The sequence below is a fragment of the Meles meles genome, chromosome 2, assembly GCF_922984935.1.
Source record: "Meles meles chromosome 2, mMelMel3.1 paternal haplotype, whole genome shotgun sequence".
NCBI classification, from domain to species: Eukaryota; Metazoa; Chordata; class Mammalia; order Carnivora; family Mustelidae; genus Meles; species Meles meles.
The window spans coordinates 203,336,140-203,353,024 of record NC_060067.1 but is presented as its reverse complement, the minus strand read 5'-3'; the positions used below and the strand labels follow the sequence as shown (position 1 = coordinate 203,353,024).

Sequence of the window (16,885 nt, the reverse complement as noted above, 5' to 3'; positions counted from 1 at the left end):
CTCTTCAGAAAACTCTTGACTTTTGGAAAGTTCTTTACACTGAGTCAAAACTATTTTCCTATAAAAATGAAACCAGATGAAACCAGGGAGGGAGACAAACGCTAAGAGAGACTCTCAATCTCAGGAAACAAACTGAGGGTTGCTGAGAGTATATGGCTGGTGATGGACACTGGGGAGGGTTTCCAAGCAGATTTAGAGATTTACATAAGGGAAGTTGAGAGCAAAACCAGTTTGTCTATTTTATCTGCGCTTACTGCCTGCTTTTGCTTTAGGCAATCAGAGATAAATTTTTATGTGTGCATTCAATACCAAAGAGTTCATTATCTAGTAGCCTCAGTTCTTGATGCGTTAAGTTCAATTAACAGTATTAAACTTTGAAAATAAAATATATTCACTCTAGAAATCAAGGGTACTAGACCCTCACTATAATTTGTCAAAACCCAAACACAATCCCTGTCTCATAAATTACAGGGGGAAGTATTTGTGAGTAAGACTGTCTCTTGCTCGGTCTTCCAGACAGTTACTCAAGAAGCCAAGTCACTTAGCAAAATTAGTGGTTTGGATCGTTTGAGATCTAATTTTCTAACCAGTTTCCATATTTCATTGTCCTCTCTGAGTCTGCTCCGCAGAGGTAAAATGCGTCCCCTGCTTCTTGTTGTTCACTCAGCCAAAAGACAATGACGATCACATAATAATACCTTGCCAAGGGGCTCTCAGGTAAGGAAGGCTGAGTCACAGATCAGAAAATGATCTCCTCATCATATAGCAGATAATGGTGGGGCAGGGAACTCTGGCCAGAGTGGAGTGGGCCTGAAAGGAGGTGTCAATCTAGAAAAAGACTGTAGTCGGAGTGTAAGACTATCCTCTAAGGGAAGCAGTGGGCTGGGCCACAGTCTCATTGTCGTAACACTTTGGACCCAGCAAAAGACCACAGACTTGAAAGGGATGAAGAGTCTTTCAGAAACCAAGTTAATGAGGAGGGACAGAGTGATACTAAAAAGTATATCAGTGGGTCACAAAAATCTTTGAGAAATTCCCTCTAACCTCTATGGGGATGTCCAGTTCTCAAATGGAATATGACACAACAGTTTGATGGATGACATCACTTGGGTCACGTTCCTCTGGAGAAGGCTAAAGGTATTAAGAATTTTATGTCCAGAACACAGGCTGCATGAGAATGGAGATTATTCCTACATGTATTTATAATATTACTTCTCATATGCAGATTTATTTATGGGAAGTCAGTTTTGCATATAGACAGATGCTTAGTGAAATGAAATCGTCATCGTTCACTATGCCTGAATTCATGTTTCTTCCTGTAGACAAGGAGCTGTGGACCATGTTGAGACATGCATATGTGTTTAAGGGAAAGAAGATAGGAAAGAGAAAGAGATGGAGAAGCTGAGATAAAGAACCAAGGAATCCTCAGATTCTGACGACCACAGGAGGACAAGTAGAAGCTTGGGCAATTGGTTTTATCTTTTAGTTCACATATCCAGTCAACAAGCTTCTTTTCTTTTATAAGAAAATGAGACAGGAGTGCCTAATTTGGTTGAACCAAGCATGTGAACTATAGAGGAAAAAAACAGATTATAAATGACTAAAATTGGCCAGTGAGTGCTTTCTTTCCATTCTATTACACTCTTTTCCAAACTTACCTTAGCTCGTTTCCAAGCAAGTTGTATTGTCTGCAAATGCAATTCTCAGCCTCCGCTATTCTATATTTCCTTATTTTATGCCCTCTGTTTCCCCTTCACCTTATCTAGTCCCCTGATATCCCTGAAAGGCAGCATCCCCTAGGATAATCCCTACTTGCTCTAAACCTGTATGTAAATATTTGAATGTAGTCAGTTGGCACCAATGTACCTAGTAGTTTATGGTACACATCTTCCCTCTGTTTTCATGAACCGTTTACTGACAAGGAAAGAGTCTGGATTCCTTTGACAGCTTCACAAGGCCTTGTTTAAAAATTTTAGTTATCTGAAATATAAAAATAATTTGAGCACTTGTTCTTCTTCCAATCAAAATGGTATTCTTCCCATTCCAAAAATGCATTATTAATCTCGCAGTTCCCTTCCAATGGGACAGAGCAAGGGTAAAAGTACCAAAATTAAGCATATGATCTCTGATTTCTCTTCTGAACTCCCCCACACACTACTCCTTCAGAGCTTTAGTAGAATTCTGTGATCTATTAAAGTCTGCTGTCTAAATGTCAAATAAGTATCTTGACAACTGGTTTCTAATAGATGTGTACAATCATGTCATTTATTAGACTCATGATTTCTTACAAACTTCTATTCTATATCTAAAGTTAGCAATTTGGATATAGCCTAAATATAGAGAATCTGTAGATTTTTAAGGACATCTGTGGTAGCTTAAAATAATGCACAGTGAAAACATATTTTGTCCAGTGTAGGCTGAGCTAAAACTAAAATGTCAGTTTTATCACATTAAAATATATCCTTGCAATCATTTTCTTAGGGATCTCTGCAAACTAACCTGCAATAATCCAAAGCATTTTCAGATCATTCAATCATATTCCAAATGACGACTATCACCTACAAACTTCCAAGGATCAATCCATGCTACACAGCTAATGTAATGGAAATTGCCGGACTGTCTGCTAAGGGTTTAAGGAATTTAATTTAATGAATGATGATAATTTTTCAAAATAATCTCTAAAATAAAATTACATTGAGAAATCCAAAGAAACTGATACAATTCCTTTCTCTTTTTTAGGTTATAGTTTTTAAAATTTGCCATTAACTCATTTCCATTAGTCACTGACATTGATGAAACTCTAAATTGGTACTTCAGAGTTAGGAGTTAGGGACTGTTTTGAAATAATCTCAGTTTTTTGTTTTTTGTTTTTTTTTTGTTAGAGATTTTATTTGTTTATTTGAGAGAGAGAGAGAGAGAGGGAATTTAAGCAGGGGGAGTGGGAGAGGGAAAAGGAGGCTTCCTGCCAAGCAGGGAGCCCGATGTACGGCTCAATCCCAGGACCCTGGGATCATGACCTGAGTCGAAGGTAGATGCTTAATGACTGAGCCACCCAGGTGCCCCTGAATAATCTGTTCTTAACTGAGTGGGTCATCAACTCCTTTTTCCTTTTAATAACGATGTTGGGAGAGGTTCCCAGTCTCACACACTTGCTTTGTCGTATTTCTTACTTCATGGCCAATCTTGCCCAAATTTTAAGTGCCACTGTATTCTAGATAAACATAAATATTTCCTTTTCCACAAAATTTTACTATGTACTCTGTCCAAGGGTACAGGCCCTCCACTCTACAAAATAGGAAATTCTTGCTCTATTACATAATAGAAATGTGTACCGTGTTTCTCTTTTCTTTACATAGAAATAAGCAACTTTAGGGGCGCCTGGGTGGCTCAGGCAATAAGCGTCTGCCTTTGGCTCAGGTCATGATCTCAGGGTTCTGGGATCCAGCCCCGCATCAGGCTTCCTGCTCAGTGGGAAGCCTGCTTCTCCCTCTCCCACTCCACCTGCTTGTGTTCCCTCTCTCACTATGTGTGTCTCTCTCTCAAATAATAAAAAAATCCTTTAAAAATAAAAGCAACTTTAATAAAATAATTAATATAATCTGTAAGCAGTATTTTATTCAAGATTATCTGTCTGTAGGGGATGGGTTATTTAAAAATTTAGCAATATGATGTATTTTCTGATATAGGAATTGGAGAAAAGTTATCTTCTATCTAGAAACTGTGCAGGTTGACCAAGTGTTGTCTTAGATTAGCGTCTTGGGTTGTAATTACACCACCTCAGTGGGAACTGGCCCTGGGCAAATAACACATGTCCTTGACTTTTTTGATGGAGCTGTGAGAGTAAGGGGCAGAGTCACTCTCGCCAGCCATATTAACTACTGAGATTTGTGAACTCTAAACCCATCATATTCCAGGAGAAGTCTAAATTAAGAAGGTCATTGAATTTACTTAGAACGACGAAATAGAGCAAAATGAAAAATGTTACAAAACTGCACAGTATCAAGAAGCATGAAATAAATGCAAGAGGTTGTAGGGGCCATAAATGCTATGGGTGGCCAATGAAATGGAAAGTCGACTACTGGCTGGGATTATCAAATACAGTGTACAAATGAGCTATTATCTTCCTGTGGGCACTGCATCACTGAATAAATGATCTGAATCAGGACTTTATTTGGCACTAAATTCAATCCTCAACATTAGTTCTCTGTGGTCTTAAGCAATAAGGGACTGAAACTTGAGCAGAAAACTCTTTAACTTCCAAACTGTGTGTGAGTTACTTTTTAAAAAATACTAAAGTTTAGCGATCCCAGGAGTTTGCATTTTATGAGTGAAATGTACCTTTTAAGCATAAATTAGGTTTCCAGAAAGCTGCTCAATATTACTGATGATTTGTTGTTAACAGAAGTCCAATAAGAACCATTCATCAAGATTTCTGAGAAGTCCACATCACTTCTGGGAGGCAGGGAAAGAAAGATGGTACCATACCCAATGCTGAATTAACATTTTTAAAAAGGTGAGGGCACCCACCGAGTTTTGGTGATTTTTCTAGAATTGGCAGCAGAGTCTACATTTATATCTGGCCCTGATCTCTATTCTCTGCTCTGTTCTACTAGAACAGCCTCTGCTCGGATTGGAAGATCAGACACGATTTGCAAGCATTCCACTTAATGGTAACTGAAGTTCTGGCAAAACCTGACAGTCAAATTAAAATGTAAATTAAGTCTAGATTCAGTTGGCTCCTGATCTTCTGCTCTGTGTCCTGGATTCATGGTAAAGGTCAATGTTCTCCTGACGCAGGTATATAACCACAGGGTATTTGTTTCTTCATCGGTAACACTGCCTCCGTATTTATTCGACACACAGCAACGTGAACATACTCTCAACACGAGAAGCGATGTTAGAGGGACTTACATGGTAAAGACGTCAAGTGTGTCTCCAGCGGTTCTCGCCATCTCGAAGTAGGTTTGCAGGATGTTGACCGTTCCAGAGAGTGCTTCATGGCCGCAGCCACAGAACAGGGCAACCCCAGCGTAAAGCAGGATGGTGGCGATTAGGGAGGCATAGGGAATGCCTCCGAGGCATTTAATACAGCACTCAAAACACCCTGCAGAAGACCAACAGAAAAGAGTTAGGAATGAATATTGTTTCTCCATCTAATTAATTCTTAGAAAAATGTAAACCTTATAGGAAAGCATATTTGCATTTGTAGGTGGTATCAGGTCAACACGCACAACCAGCATGCCCTGGAGGGTAGAAAAATCAAGTTCCTTAATTATAAAACCATTGGCCACAGAGAAGAGGATATTTAATTCCCCTGAAGTCTTCTTCTACCCACAAACCAAAAGAAGCCCTTCCGTCCTGACCCAGACTTCCTGTAATAATCTGCACCACGTGCACCCACAGCATTCTCTCTTGACTTTATTGCTGTCAAATTTCATCTGCTTCTGTTTTTATTTCAATGACATTTATTCTATGGATCTCCTTTTAGCTGTGTTTTAAAAATAGTGGGTCAAAACCTGTTTGTTGTGAACCCAATTTAGTGAACTTTGCTCAGCAGTTTTTAGGAGGGAAAGAGAACAGACTAGGCAATATCCAAGCACACTGCACTTAGTAAAGCAATCATTATAGAGGCTTTTGAGTTCAGATATTAATTTATGTTACCTTCATAGTGATTCAAATATGAAATACTTCTTGCTGTAATGAGAAGGATACTGAAAAATGAGAGACCAGCACAGGTAAAATCCTTGTTCTACCACTGTGTGGTTTTTGGCAAATTCACGCTTTTCATTTCATCATTTGTAAAAGGGTGACAGTAAGAATTCTCCTCAAATAATTCTTGTGAGCATTAAGTAGGTAATCACACTACTGGGTATTTACCTAAAGAATATGAGAACACTAATTCAAAAAGATATATGCACCTCAACATTTATAGCGCATTATCTACAACAACCAATTATGAAAGAAACCCAAGTGCCCATTGATAGATAAATGGGTAAAGAAGATGTGGCATATTACAACAGAAAATTACTCAGCCATTAAAAAGAATGAAATCTTGCCATTTGCAACAACATGGATGGAGCTGGAGAGTATTATGCTAAGTGAAATAAGTCTGTCAGAGGAAGACAGATACAATATGATTTCACTCATATGTGGAATTTAAGAAACAAAACAAATGAACAAAGGGGAAAAAAGAGACAAACCGAAACAGACTCTTTACTCTAGAATAAACAGATGGTTACCGGAGGGGAGAGGGGGTAGGTATGGGTGAAGAAGTGCTGGGGAAGAAAGAGTGCATTTGTCATGATGACTGAGTAATGTACAGAACTGTTCGGTCACTGTACTGTACAACCAAAACTTTTAATAAGACACTATGTTATGACATACTGTATGTTATGACTGTATCATATGACAATGTATGTTATTAAATGTAATGAATTTATTACATTTAATAATGTAACAAATTTATTATTACATTTAATAAATTTATTACATGTATTAGTATAATAAATTAAATTATAAATTTAATTTGTAAATTAAATTACAATTTAATTACAATTAAAATATAATTTAAATTACGTTACATTACAGTGAGCTAATCCATAAAACAGTGCGTGCCATGGACTAACCACTCAATAAATGTCCGGGCTACCACTACCAGACACACCTTTAACTATATTAAGATTAACGATGATTGTGTTGTAGCATGGTTTTCAAAAATACTTTGACTACAGGAATCACTTTTGCTTTCTAAAGTTTTGTCACATTAATTAGTCTTTTGAAAGACAGCTTTCTAGTCTATGACATCAGAAAAGCATGGTTGTTCATATTAAAAATAAGTGTCAGAATTTGCTAGGTATCTTCCATGAGCTTAACTAGAAATGCTTAAGTGTGTATGTTTTGCAGTAAGACATACTGACGAGGTACTCTGAACCAGCTGCTGAGAAGAAAGGAAGACTAAGTAAGGGGCTGCGAGGCTCAGAGCAACTTCTCAGAAGATCTCAGTTTCCCCTCCATCCCCGTGTGTGTCTGTGTCGTCATCCCCCCTCCCCCGCCCCCCATCTCCCCTCTATATATCCTATTCCACAGATTTCCTCCTACTCCTCTCCTTTTGGAAACTCTTGATTAAATCTCCTTTTGTAATGCTAAAGTCTCTCAAAAGCTCTCTACCTAACTGGCTCTTCCTTTCTGCAGAAACAAATAAAGGAAATTGGAAAATGGATTGTTACTTACTGTACTTAAGTCACAGGAAGATCTGTGTGCACTTTATCTAGAATACAAATGTTTATAGTAACATACAATGCATGCAACCATTGTAAAGTTCCTGTGTGAAGTAATTTTGTATTTAGAGAGTGGTCCGGCCTGCTAATTTTCTTACTGATCATTGGAACTGGGCTTTTTTTTTTTTAAGATTTTATTTACTTATTTGACAGGCAGAGATCACAAGTAGACAGAGAGGCAGGCAGAGAGAGAGGAGGAAGCAGGTTCCCTGCTGAGCAGAGAGCCCAATGCAGGGTCCATCCCAGGACCCTGAGATCATGACCTGAGCCAAAGGCAGAGGCTTAACCACTGAACCACCCAAGCACCCCTGGAACTGGCCTTCTTGAAAGAATTATGGCTCACCTCATCTGCCCCAGAAGCAAAAAGACATCTGAACATGTCTTCACTTCCACAGCAATTGTTAGTACAGGAAATCATTTCCTGAACATTCCTTCCCTGACACACACACACACACACACACACACACACAATGTGGGGAAGTATAAAAGGTTAGAACAGCTTGACACTTCATATGATAGAAGAGATTTCGCTAGCAGATGGATGAGACCAGAGTGTGCGGTCTCTGAATATCACTGAACACAGTTTTGAGTGGAGATTAACAGGATAGCAGAAAAATCTTTGAACTGTTCTTTGTCTTTCCATGTTGTAAAAAAATTCACCTTATTGATTATTTAAAAATTAAGAAACAGAACCGGTACCAAGACAAACAGGAGTTACCCTTATTTTGGCAAGTGCCCCCAAATGGCCCGGTGATTTCAAATCTAATTCCTTTGTGATTTCTCTCCTCCACTATTCTGGAAGAATTCGATATAGGTAGTGGGACTTGTGCAGGCACTGAGGTGTCCAAACCAGATTAATGTAATCAACAAAAGTCTTCAGAATAGAAGTCTAAATATAAAGAAAAAAGTCCAAACATTAAATTCATAGACAGGAATTGCCTCTCCTGGGTCTTATTAAAGCTTCTAACAAAGCAAAACTAAAATCAGAATGAGGCCCAGGAGCAAAGGAAGTGGGAAGCCTATAGATGACCACCAAAATGCCACGGAGGACTTTTGCTTAATTCTGCCAATTCTGAATTCTGATGGAGAGTCAGGTTCTACTTATGTCGCATTCTCTCTACTGTGGTTTAGATGGACCGTTACCAGGACCCCCATGGAAGCAAGCCTGCTTACTTAGACCCCATATATCTCAGGGGAGGGAGGGTGTGGTGGTGATCAGTGTCATAGTCGAAAGGATTAGTTATAGTAAAGCCTTTTGTTTTTAGAAAAACATGAGATCTCGATACTAAGGAAACCCAAACTGACAACCCCAGTTAACAGGCATTTCTGAATGAGTTCAAGATCTCCAAATTAAATGGCAATATTTCTTTTACTCCCTATTTAAATGCTGCCATTTAAATCCCTCAGAATTATATTAACCCTATTGACGAATGCAAATTTCTCTAACCCTCCCTCACTGCCAAATCAGGCTACACCCCGTCGGTTGGAGTCCTGATCCTCCGCAAAGCTTCCACTCAAAATAAAAAAACCTGCAGAATCGTATCGTGCACATTTTGCACTTGTAATGGGCTAGTTCCTAACGACCCCCAGTCCTCCACAGGGCCTGAGCTGCTTATTACATTTAAAAGAAGACTCAGAACTCCCATCTGGGGAAGCAGCGCAGCATTTCTGCCTTCTCTCCAGCTGCCAGAATCCCACATAGCTGCTGGCAGGGGAACTTCTTTCCACCCACAGTGAGAAACAGCCTTGGCAGAGCAGCAGAATCACCATGGCAACCGCGCTCTGGGGCCCAGGACACGCTCCCAACAATCATCCTTTAAGGTTGAGGATTCGGCTGCCCCCCACCACGTTTCTACTGCACCTCGAGATGAGAAACCAGTCCATTTAATGATTATCAGCGAAAGCGTCGTAAGTGGAGTGCAGGCACTGGAGAAAATACATTTTTCGAGAAAATCTCTATTAAAAACAATAAAGACTACTTTACACAGGAAACACTTTTAAGACTAGATGTGATGAGAATAGGCCACCGATTCTCAGGTAGAGCTGCTGGTTCAAACACTGAACATGGAACTTGACGTGCTATCCAGGAGACACTACCGGTATACACAGAGACGCACGTCTCATACATACTAGTTCCCAGTTGCATTTTCTCAAGTGAATGAACACTATGCTTTTACTTTCACATTAAAGAAAAAAATAGTTGGGTGCCTGGGTGGCTCAGTTGGTTAAGCAACTGCGTTCAGCTCAAGTCATGATCCTGGAGTACCGGGATCGAGTCCCACATCGGGCTCCCAGCTCCACGGGGAGTCTGCTTCTCCCTCTGACCTTCTCCCCTCTCATGCTCTCTCTCACTGTCTATCAAATAAATAAATAAAATCTTTTAAAAAAAGAGAAAAGAATAGCAAAGGAATGACAAGACTTTCTTTTCAATACACTCTAAACATTAGCATTTATCTGATATTTAGTGGGGTTACACAATGACTTGTCCTAATATAAAAATTAAAAAAAAAATCTAGAAGTTCTTGACATACTCCATATTTTTCAGAAAGAGAAGATACATGATTTACTCCCCTTTAAACATCGTGAAGTAAACACAAGCCTTTGCCTTCACTCATTCCACAAAGTGCACCAAGATAAGTCAAGGGGAAAGAATGTAAAGGAAAAAGAGCCTGGAAGATAAGCAACTGAGCAGAGACGCTAGCAACACAGTGATGGGTTCCGGAAAAGAGACTGACGATTTATTCACTGACAAATACTCCCTAGCCCCATTTACCAATGAGGTGATGCTTTCTCTACTGAGCTACAGTGACACCTTGGTCATCACCAAGGACCCCAAGAGGTCTGGTTGTATTGAGGGGCTGTCTGTTTTGGTCCACCAGTGCCCTGGTCTGTCCCTGGGCCAATGTCACACTGCCTTACAACATGTTTTCACTTGTGGTGGAGACAACTGCCCCATTTGTCCATCTTCCTCATGTGTATCGTGCTATTAATGGCTCTTCTACATTGCCATGTAAATTTCAGAAACCATTTGTCTGATTCCACGATTTAACTAATTGGGATTCTGATTGGTATTTCTACACTGATTTTGTATCTAGAAATTTTCCCAGATTCTTTTGATAGTCTTCTGAATTATTTTGATTCTATGAATTACTCTGAATTTGTTGATAATCAGATCATCTGTGAAAGTTTTGAGCTTTCTTTCTTTTCATTATCTGTACCTAGCACTTATCCTTCTATTGGCTTATTCTGTCAGATAAAATGCAATGAGAAGAGCAGAAACACCGAGAAAAGGGCACCTTTTCTTGTTCCTCATAATAAAGAAAACACTTGCCATGTTTTACCATTAAGTGAGATGTTTGTTGCTGGTTTATTGGTTAAAGAGGTAACACACTTTTCCCCATCTGTTGAAATAATTTTGTTGTTTCCATTTATCCGCCATTTCAGTAAGTTTTTCTAATTTAAACTAGCATTCCTGAGAAAAAGCCAACTGAGTCATACTGTATTTTTTATACATTGCTGAACTCGTCATGCTAACATTTTGTTTAATACTTTTGCATTTATCAATTCATTCCACAAATAGTTCCTGAGTCTTCACCAGGTGCCCGGCAGTATGCTAACTGCCAGAGCTGTGGAAGTCAGTCAGTCAACAAAAAGCTCTGCTCTCCTTCTAGAAGCGGGAGACAGGCAATAAGCAAGATGCAGAAGTAATAATATATATGAGATCGTGAAAAGTGCAGAGAGAAAAAACCCAAACAGGGAAGAAAGCATAGGGAATATGGGAATAATGATTTCAGTTTTTTCAGGAAAGGAATAACCAAGACAACATTTTAAAAAAAGACCTGCAGGGGCACCTGGGTGGCTCAGTGGGTTAAAGCCTCTGCTTCGGCTCAGGTCATGATCCCAGGGTCCTGAGATCGAGCCCCACATCTGGCTCTCTGCTCAGCAGAGAGCCTACTCCCCTTCCTCTCTCTCTGCCTGTCTCTCTGCCTACTTGTGATCTGTCTGTCAAATAAATAAATAAAAATCTTAAAAAAAAAAAAAAAAAAAAGACCTGCAGGAGAGAAAGGAGCTGTCCAAGAAGGAGAAGAGGGTTTCAGGCAGAAAAAGTAGATGCTAATGTCCTGAGGCAGATGTGTGACTAGAGTATCTGAGGAAATTTTAAGAAACCACTGGTGGTAAAATATAATGAAGATGAAAAAAAGGAATATAAAATGAGGCTAAAAGTGTAGTGGGTGAGGATAGGGATATCTATGTTAATGAATGTAATGAATGTGACCGACATCTAATTTTTGCTCTCTTGTTTTGGAAGCAGGCTTATCCTAGTCTTATAAAGTGACCTCCTTTTTCCACACTCTAGGATTGTGGGGCTGTCTGCATCAGCTTTAGCTGCACCATAAATATTTGGTAGAACTAGCTAGTAAAACCATTCAGAAAACATATGCGCTTTGTGGGAACAATTTTAACTACTGATCTAATTTGCTAATGGTTATAGAACTCATCAAGATTTCTATTTCTTTTTAAGTCTGTTTACTAAGTTCAATTTTATAGGCATTTGGACATTTTATGTAAGATTTAAAATTTACGGGGCGCCTGGGTGGCTCAGTGGGCTAAAGCCTCTGCCTTCAGCTCAGGGCATGATCCCAGGGTACTGGGATCGAGCCCCACATCGGGCTCTCTGCTCAGCAGGGAGCCTGCTTCCCTCTCTCTCTCTCTGCCTGCCTCTCTGCTACTTGTGTTCTCTGTCAAATAAATACATAAAATCTTAAAAAAAAAAAGATTTAAAATTTACAGTCAAGTTGTATGTAATTTCGTTTTACAGTATTTTTAATTTATTCATCATTTGCTCATATTTCCTTTTGTCTCCTCTGATGATTTCAATGTCCTTCCTTCCTTCATTTCTGCACCCCTCCCCTCCTCCATTTCCTCCAACTGCCTCCCCACCTTTGTCTCTCTTCTGCTTCTCTATTTCCCTATTCTTAAAGTGCATCATCAGGATGCCTATGTTGCCGGTTCCATGTTTGCTACAAAAACAAATTCAATTAATTTTAAACATCACACTTAATTTTCCGTTCAGGCTACAATATTTCTAACCCAGGTTAGTAGTGGGGCTCTCTGGCCGCTAGAGCCCACTCAGAAACTCAGGCTGAGAAAGGAGACATCATCTGGAACATTGCCCATCATAACCTCACAGTAAGAAAAATCAGGGACTCTCACCAGTTAAATATTCTGAGTTGCAACTGACAGGTGCCACTTCTATTCCCAGTCCAATGGCTAGATAGAGTTAACACGCCTCCCTCTCAACCACAAAGAACACAAAGTTCAATTCTACCATGTTCCCAAGAGACAGAGAGCCCTGAATACTTAGCAAATAGTACTAATAACTATCATAATAAAACCCCAATGGTTTTTCAATATTATTATTCTTTTCAAACAACACTTTTTGCTTGATTGTTTCATGTTTCATTAATTGGTTTTGAAATTATTTCTTTAATTTTACTCTACTGGGGTATATTTTGCTATACATTTCATAATGTCTTGAGATGGTTGCTGAGTTCATTAATTTTTGGTCTTTCTTTTCTAATAAAAATATTTAAGGAGATAAAGTCCCTTCTAATTTTACTTGAGTGAATTTCACAAATTCTAATATGTGACCCTTTTATTACTGTTCAGTTGTTAGACTTTTCTAAAGCCTACTGTGATTCTTTTTGATACAGAATTTATTTATGTACTTGTTTCCTCTGATTCTTTTGTTTTAATTCCCAAATATATGGGATTTTCCTGTTTTTTTAGTTTATTATTTGTGTGTTAATGGCACATTAAGACATTGTTAGAAAACATGAGCTGTAGGATAGCAATCTTTTGGAGCTTACAGGTGACTTCCTTTAAATTAAATCTGAACCCTGGGTTTTTCCAGTCTCTCTAAGGTAGCAGAAATGAAGGTCACAAACGCGTAAGAAAGCTGGCTTGTGGGATCAAACTGTGGGGGGACTTCCCCCTCCCAACCCATGCAAGGTAAAAGGTAATTTTCTTTACTATCCTAAATAGAACATTTGTCATTGTTGCTGTTATGTTTATTATTTGTTTTGTTTTGTTTTTGTTCAGTCTTCCACTAAAGCCTTTTAGAGTCCTGGTTTTTTATACTATGTATTCCAAGTTGACTTCATGCCTTGGGTAAAACTCAGGCTCTGTTTCCTAACCTCTGCTACCCGGCAACAACATGTACAGCCAAGGAGACCAGGAATATGAAAATGACCCCAGAGACTTCCTGGCGGCTTCAAAGCTATCTTGCTTATCCCCCTGAACTGCTTTTACTTTTTTCTGGCCTCTGAGGATTCTGCTTACTCTCTCGCCAGAATACCAATGCATACAAATATGAGTAAATACATTCTGATTGCATCTATATTTTAAATATGTCTATTTAAAATCCATACACATATTAATTCCACCATCTTAAAAATTGTTTTGCAACAGCAAAGTTTTTCATGTCATTTAGTCTACCATACTGCTGGTAGGCATCTTAGATCAGATAAGGAAGTCCAATATCCTCATCTAAATATGCGGTTCACCGTGAAAAACAGAGAAAATGAAGATTAACAAATTATCAGACACTCTAAAACAGTTTCCTAGAATTGAAGAACATGAGTCTCCAGATTGATAGGACTTTCCTTTCTGGGATGACTCCCTTTGTGGAGTCCTTACCTCCCCACAACCTACTGCCTGCCCCACAGCCACACCGATACCACAGAGTAGAGAGGCTGAGGTTGGGTTGTATGGCCAAGACAGCTCTTCTAGTTACAGCTACTGGGTTCATGGTCAATAAGGGTCTTAGTCAAGCCATCAACATGCAAGGGAAATGTGACCTTATCACACTAAGTTAAAGCAAATGACTTTTCACAGGGCGGGTGCTGAAAACCTGTAACAACTCAGTTTGGCCTTAGGATCCTTAACTGTCTGAGGAGATGTTAGTGGCACAGACCAACCTGACTTTCTCCTATCCTATTATGCAAGGAAATATGTCCCCAGTCACCATTACATCACGACTTGCCTATACTAAAGTTTATTTCACGAATTCACACCTTCCCCCCCCCCCCCCCAGAGCTAATTATTAGCAGCATGGGCACTGCATCACTCTATCAATACACAGTGATTGTTTTCTGAGCACCTACTAGTTAAGTACCTTGAGTGTGTAGGAGTGACCAAAAAAACCACGGTCTCTAGTCTTTTTGAGGCTCCATACTAGTGAGAAATAAAATTAGAAATTGCTAGCACCTTTTCAGAAACTTTTCCAAAAATACTCTTTCTCAGGATCTAATACTGTGATATCTTGAGTGTCCAATCAGAGGAGCCAGGATCACAGCCTGGCTTATCTATCTTATCTAACAACATAAAAGCTCAAAATTATGTTCTTGGAGTATGCTTTACACTGCAAAGTTTGTAGCAGACAGACTTTGGTGAACCCTTTAATTAATGACATGATCATCTATATTTTTAAAGCATTCTAGAATATAGCCCACATAATCCCCAAATGTTATTAAAATTTTAATTAACGTTTTATTTAAATATATTCCTGGGTTAAACAAAGTACATTTGAATACTTCAGGACAAATTATCAAGACAGCAAACTAAAATGACAGGTTTTGAAGTTAAATATTTTAGTCAGTGATACATACCTGTACTTAAACAAATCAGTTCCCAATTTTAAAAAGAATATCTTGAAAGAGGAAAAGAAAATGCAGAGTTTGGAGATTTCTTTTCCCTCTTAATTTTGTGTCTGGGTACCAGAACCAGCAGGGCTTCTGTCAAAAATGGAGATCCCAGGACTTCCTCCCTTGAAAACTTTGTTTTTATCCAGTGCTTCAGTTGGTTCTAATATACAGATGTAGCAGGATATAGAAACCAGCAGAATTGTATAAAAGTCATATTACGTGACTAACGTGTTTTAAGATGAGCTGATAGGGGCACGGCTACACATGTAATACAGGGATTAAGAAGGGTTTATTCTAAGAATTCTGAACAGTTTATTAAATAAAGGATGGAGTTTATAACTAAATGATAAGCTTTTTTTGAGTGGTTCCAATGCATCAGAAATAGGCCACACCTTTAAGAGACTGACTGTGTGATTGCCACAGCAACCCGATGAGGGAGGTATGATTACATGCAGGCAATTTTACAAATGATTATTGAGGGTCAATACTGAAAAACATGTGAAAGCCAATGTAGTGTGGACTTTCCAGAAGAATAATGACATTTTTCTTTCTAAAAACATTTTATTATGGAAATTTTTACAATATTAACATTTATGACTCAGAGAGTTAAAAAAAAAAACACAAAACTATATCGCTGATTACAGAACATTCCGTGCTGGTCAACATGACTTAGCAAGAGCGTTTTGATTAATTAAGCATATTTCCCCAAGCAGGAAAGTTAATTGCTTCAGTAATGATGAGAGCCATACTCTCTCGCCGTGACAAATAAGGCCCGGAGGGTGAGAGAGCAGTCAGGTGGAGACAGATCGCTCACGTGCCATCAGAGCCATTCCCAAGGGGAAAAGAAGCGGAGCGCCGAACTGCTCTGAGTCCCAGACACCTGTGAGGTTCTTGTAGAATCGTGTTCAGATGATGCTTGAAACCCAGATAAACCCCTTATCTCCCCCTGTAACCAGTTGACCGATTATCCTATCGACGCGGCTGGTTTCCTAACAACTTTCAAGTTTGTTCAAAATGTTGCTTGCTTGTTTGTTTTTCGGGTTATCCATCGGTACCTAATGAGCCATCCCCCAAATTCATTAGCCTAAAACAACAGTGTGTTATAATTTCTCACATCTGTCATGGGGTTATTCGACTCAAATGGACAGTTTTCATTTGGGATCATTTAAGCAATTGCAGCCAAAATGTGGATGGTGCTGGAGGTCGTCTGAAGGCTTGAGTGAGGTAATGTCCAAGATGGCTTCTCCGCTTGCAAGTATGGCGCCCTCACCAGCGTGCCTGGAACAGCCACGGACGCCCTGGGGACATCTCATTTCAAGTGGCCTCTCTAAGTGGCGCTTAGGGCTGTCTCACAGCATGGTGAGGACATTATGGATGGCTTCTATCAAAGCCATACCTCCTAGAGAGAGAAAGCAGAAGTTTCCAATCTTCTTAAAGGCTGAGACTGGAAATGGCTGAGCATCATTTTTGCACATTTTACTCTCAAAGTAATCACCAACAGCTCAGATTCTTGGAGGTTGAGAAGTGCATTACAACTGTGGAGGGAAGGAGTGGTAAACGCCTGCAACCATCTTTTTTTTTTTTTTTTTTTAAGATTTTACTTATTTATTTGATAGAGATTACAAGCAGGGAGAGAGGCAGGCAGGGAGAGAGGAGGAAGCAGGCTTCCCGCTGAGCAGAGAGCCTGATGTGGGGCTCGATCCCAGGACCCTGAGATTATGACCTGAGCTGAAGGCAGAGGCTTTAACTCACTGAGCCACTCAGGCACCCCTACCTGCAGCCATCTTTAATTGGCCACAAGATTAAGCAGTTTGAAACAGAACTCCCTACCCCAAGGATGGCTTTGTTTTCCTCGCTGACTCATCAGCTCCCAACGGATTCTTTATCTCACTTGTTGCCTTT

General features: G+C 39.4%; 1 protein-coding gene across 2 annotated transcripts in view; it reads right to left on the bottom strand.

Moving 5' to 3' along the window:
- The window catches only part of GPM6A (glycoprotein M6A), a 343,266-nt gene that overhangs the window by 41,824 nt on the left and 284,557 nt on the right, over window positions 1-16,885 (bottom strand). For both annotated transcript variants that reach the window (XM_045998276.1, XM_045998275.1), the window contains exon 2: window positions 4,912-5,104. In XM_045998276.1, the coding sequence (XP_045854232.1) occupies window positions 4,912-5,104 (193 nt within the window). The remainder of the gene's footprint in view (window positions 1-4,911; window positions 5,105-16,885) is intronic.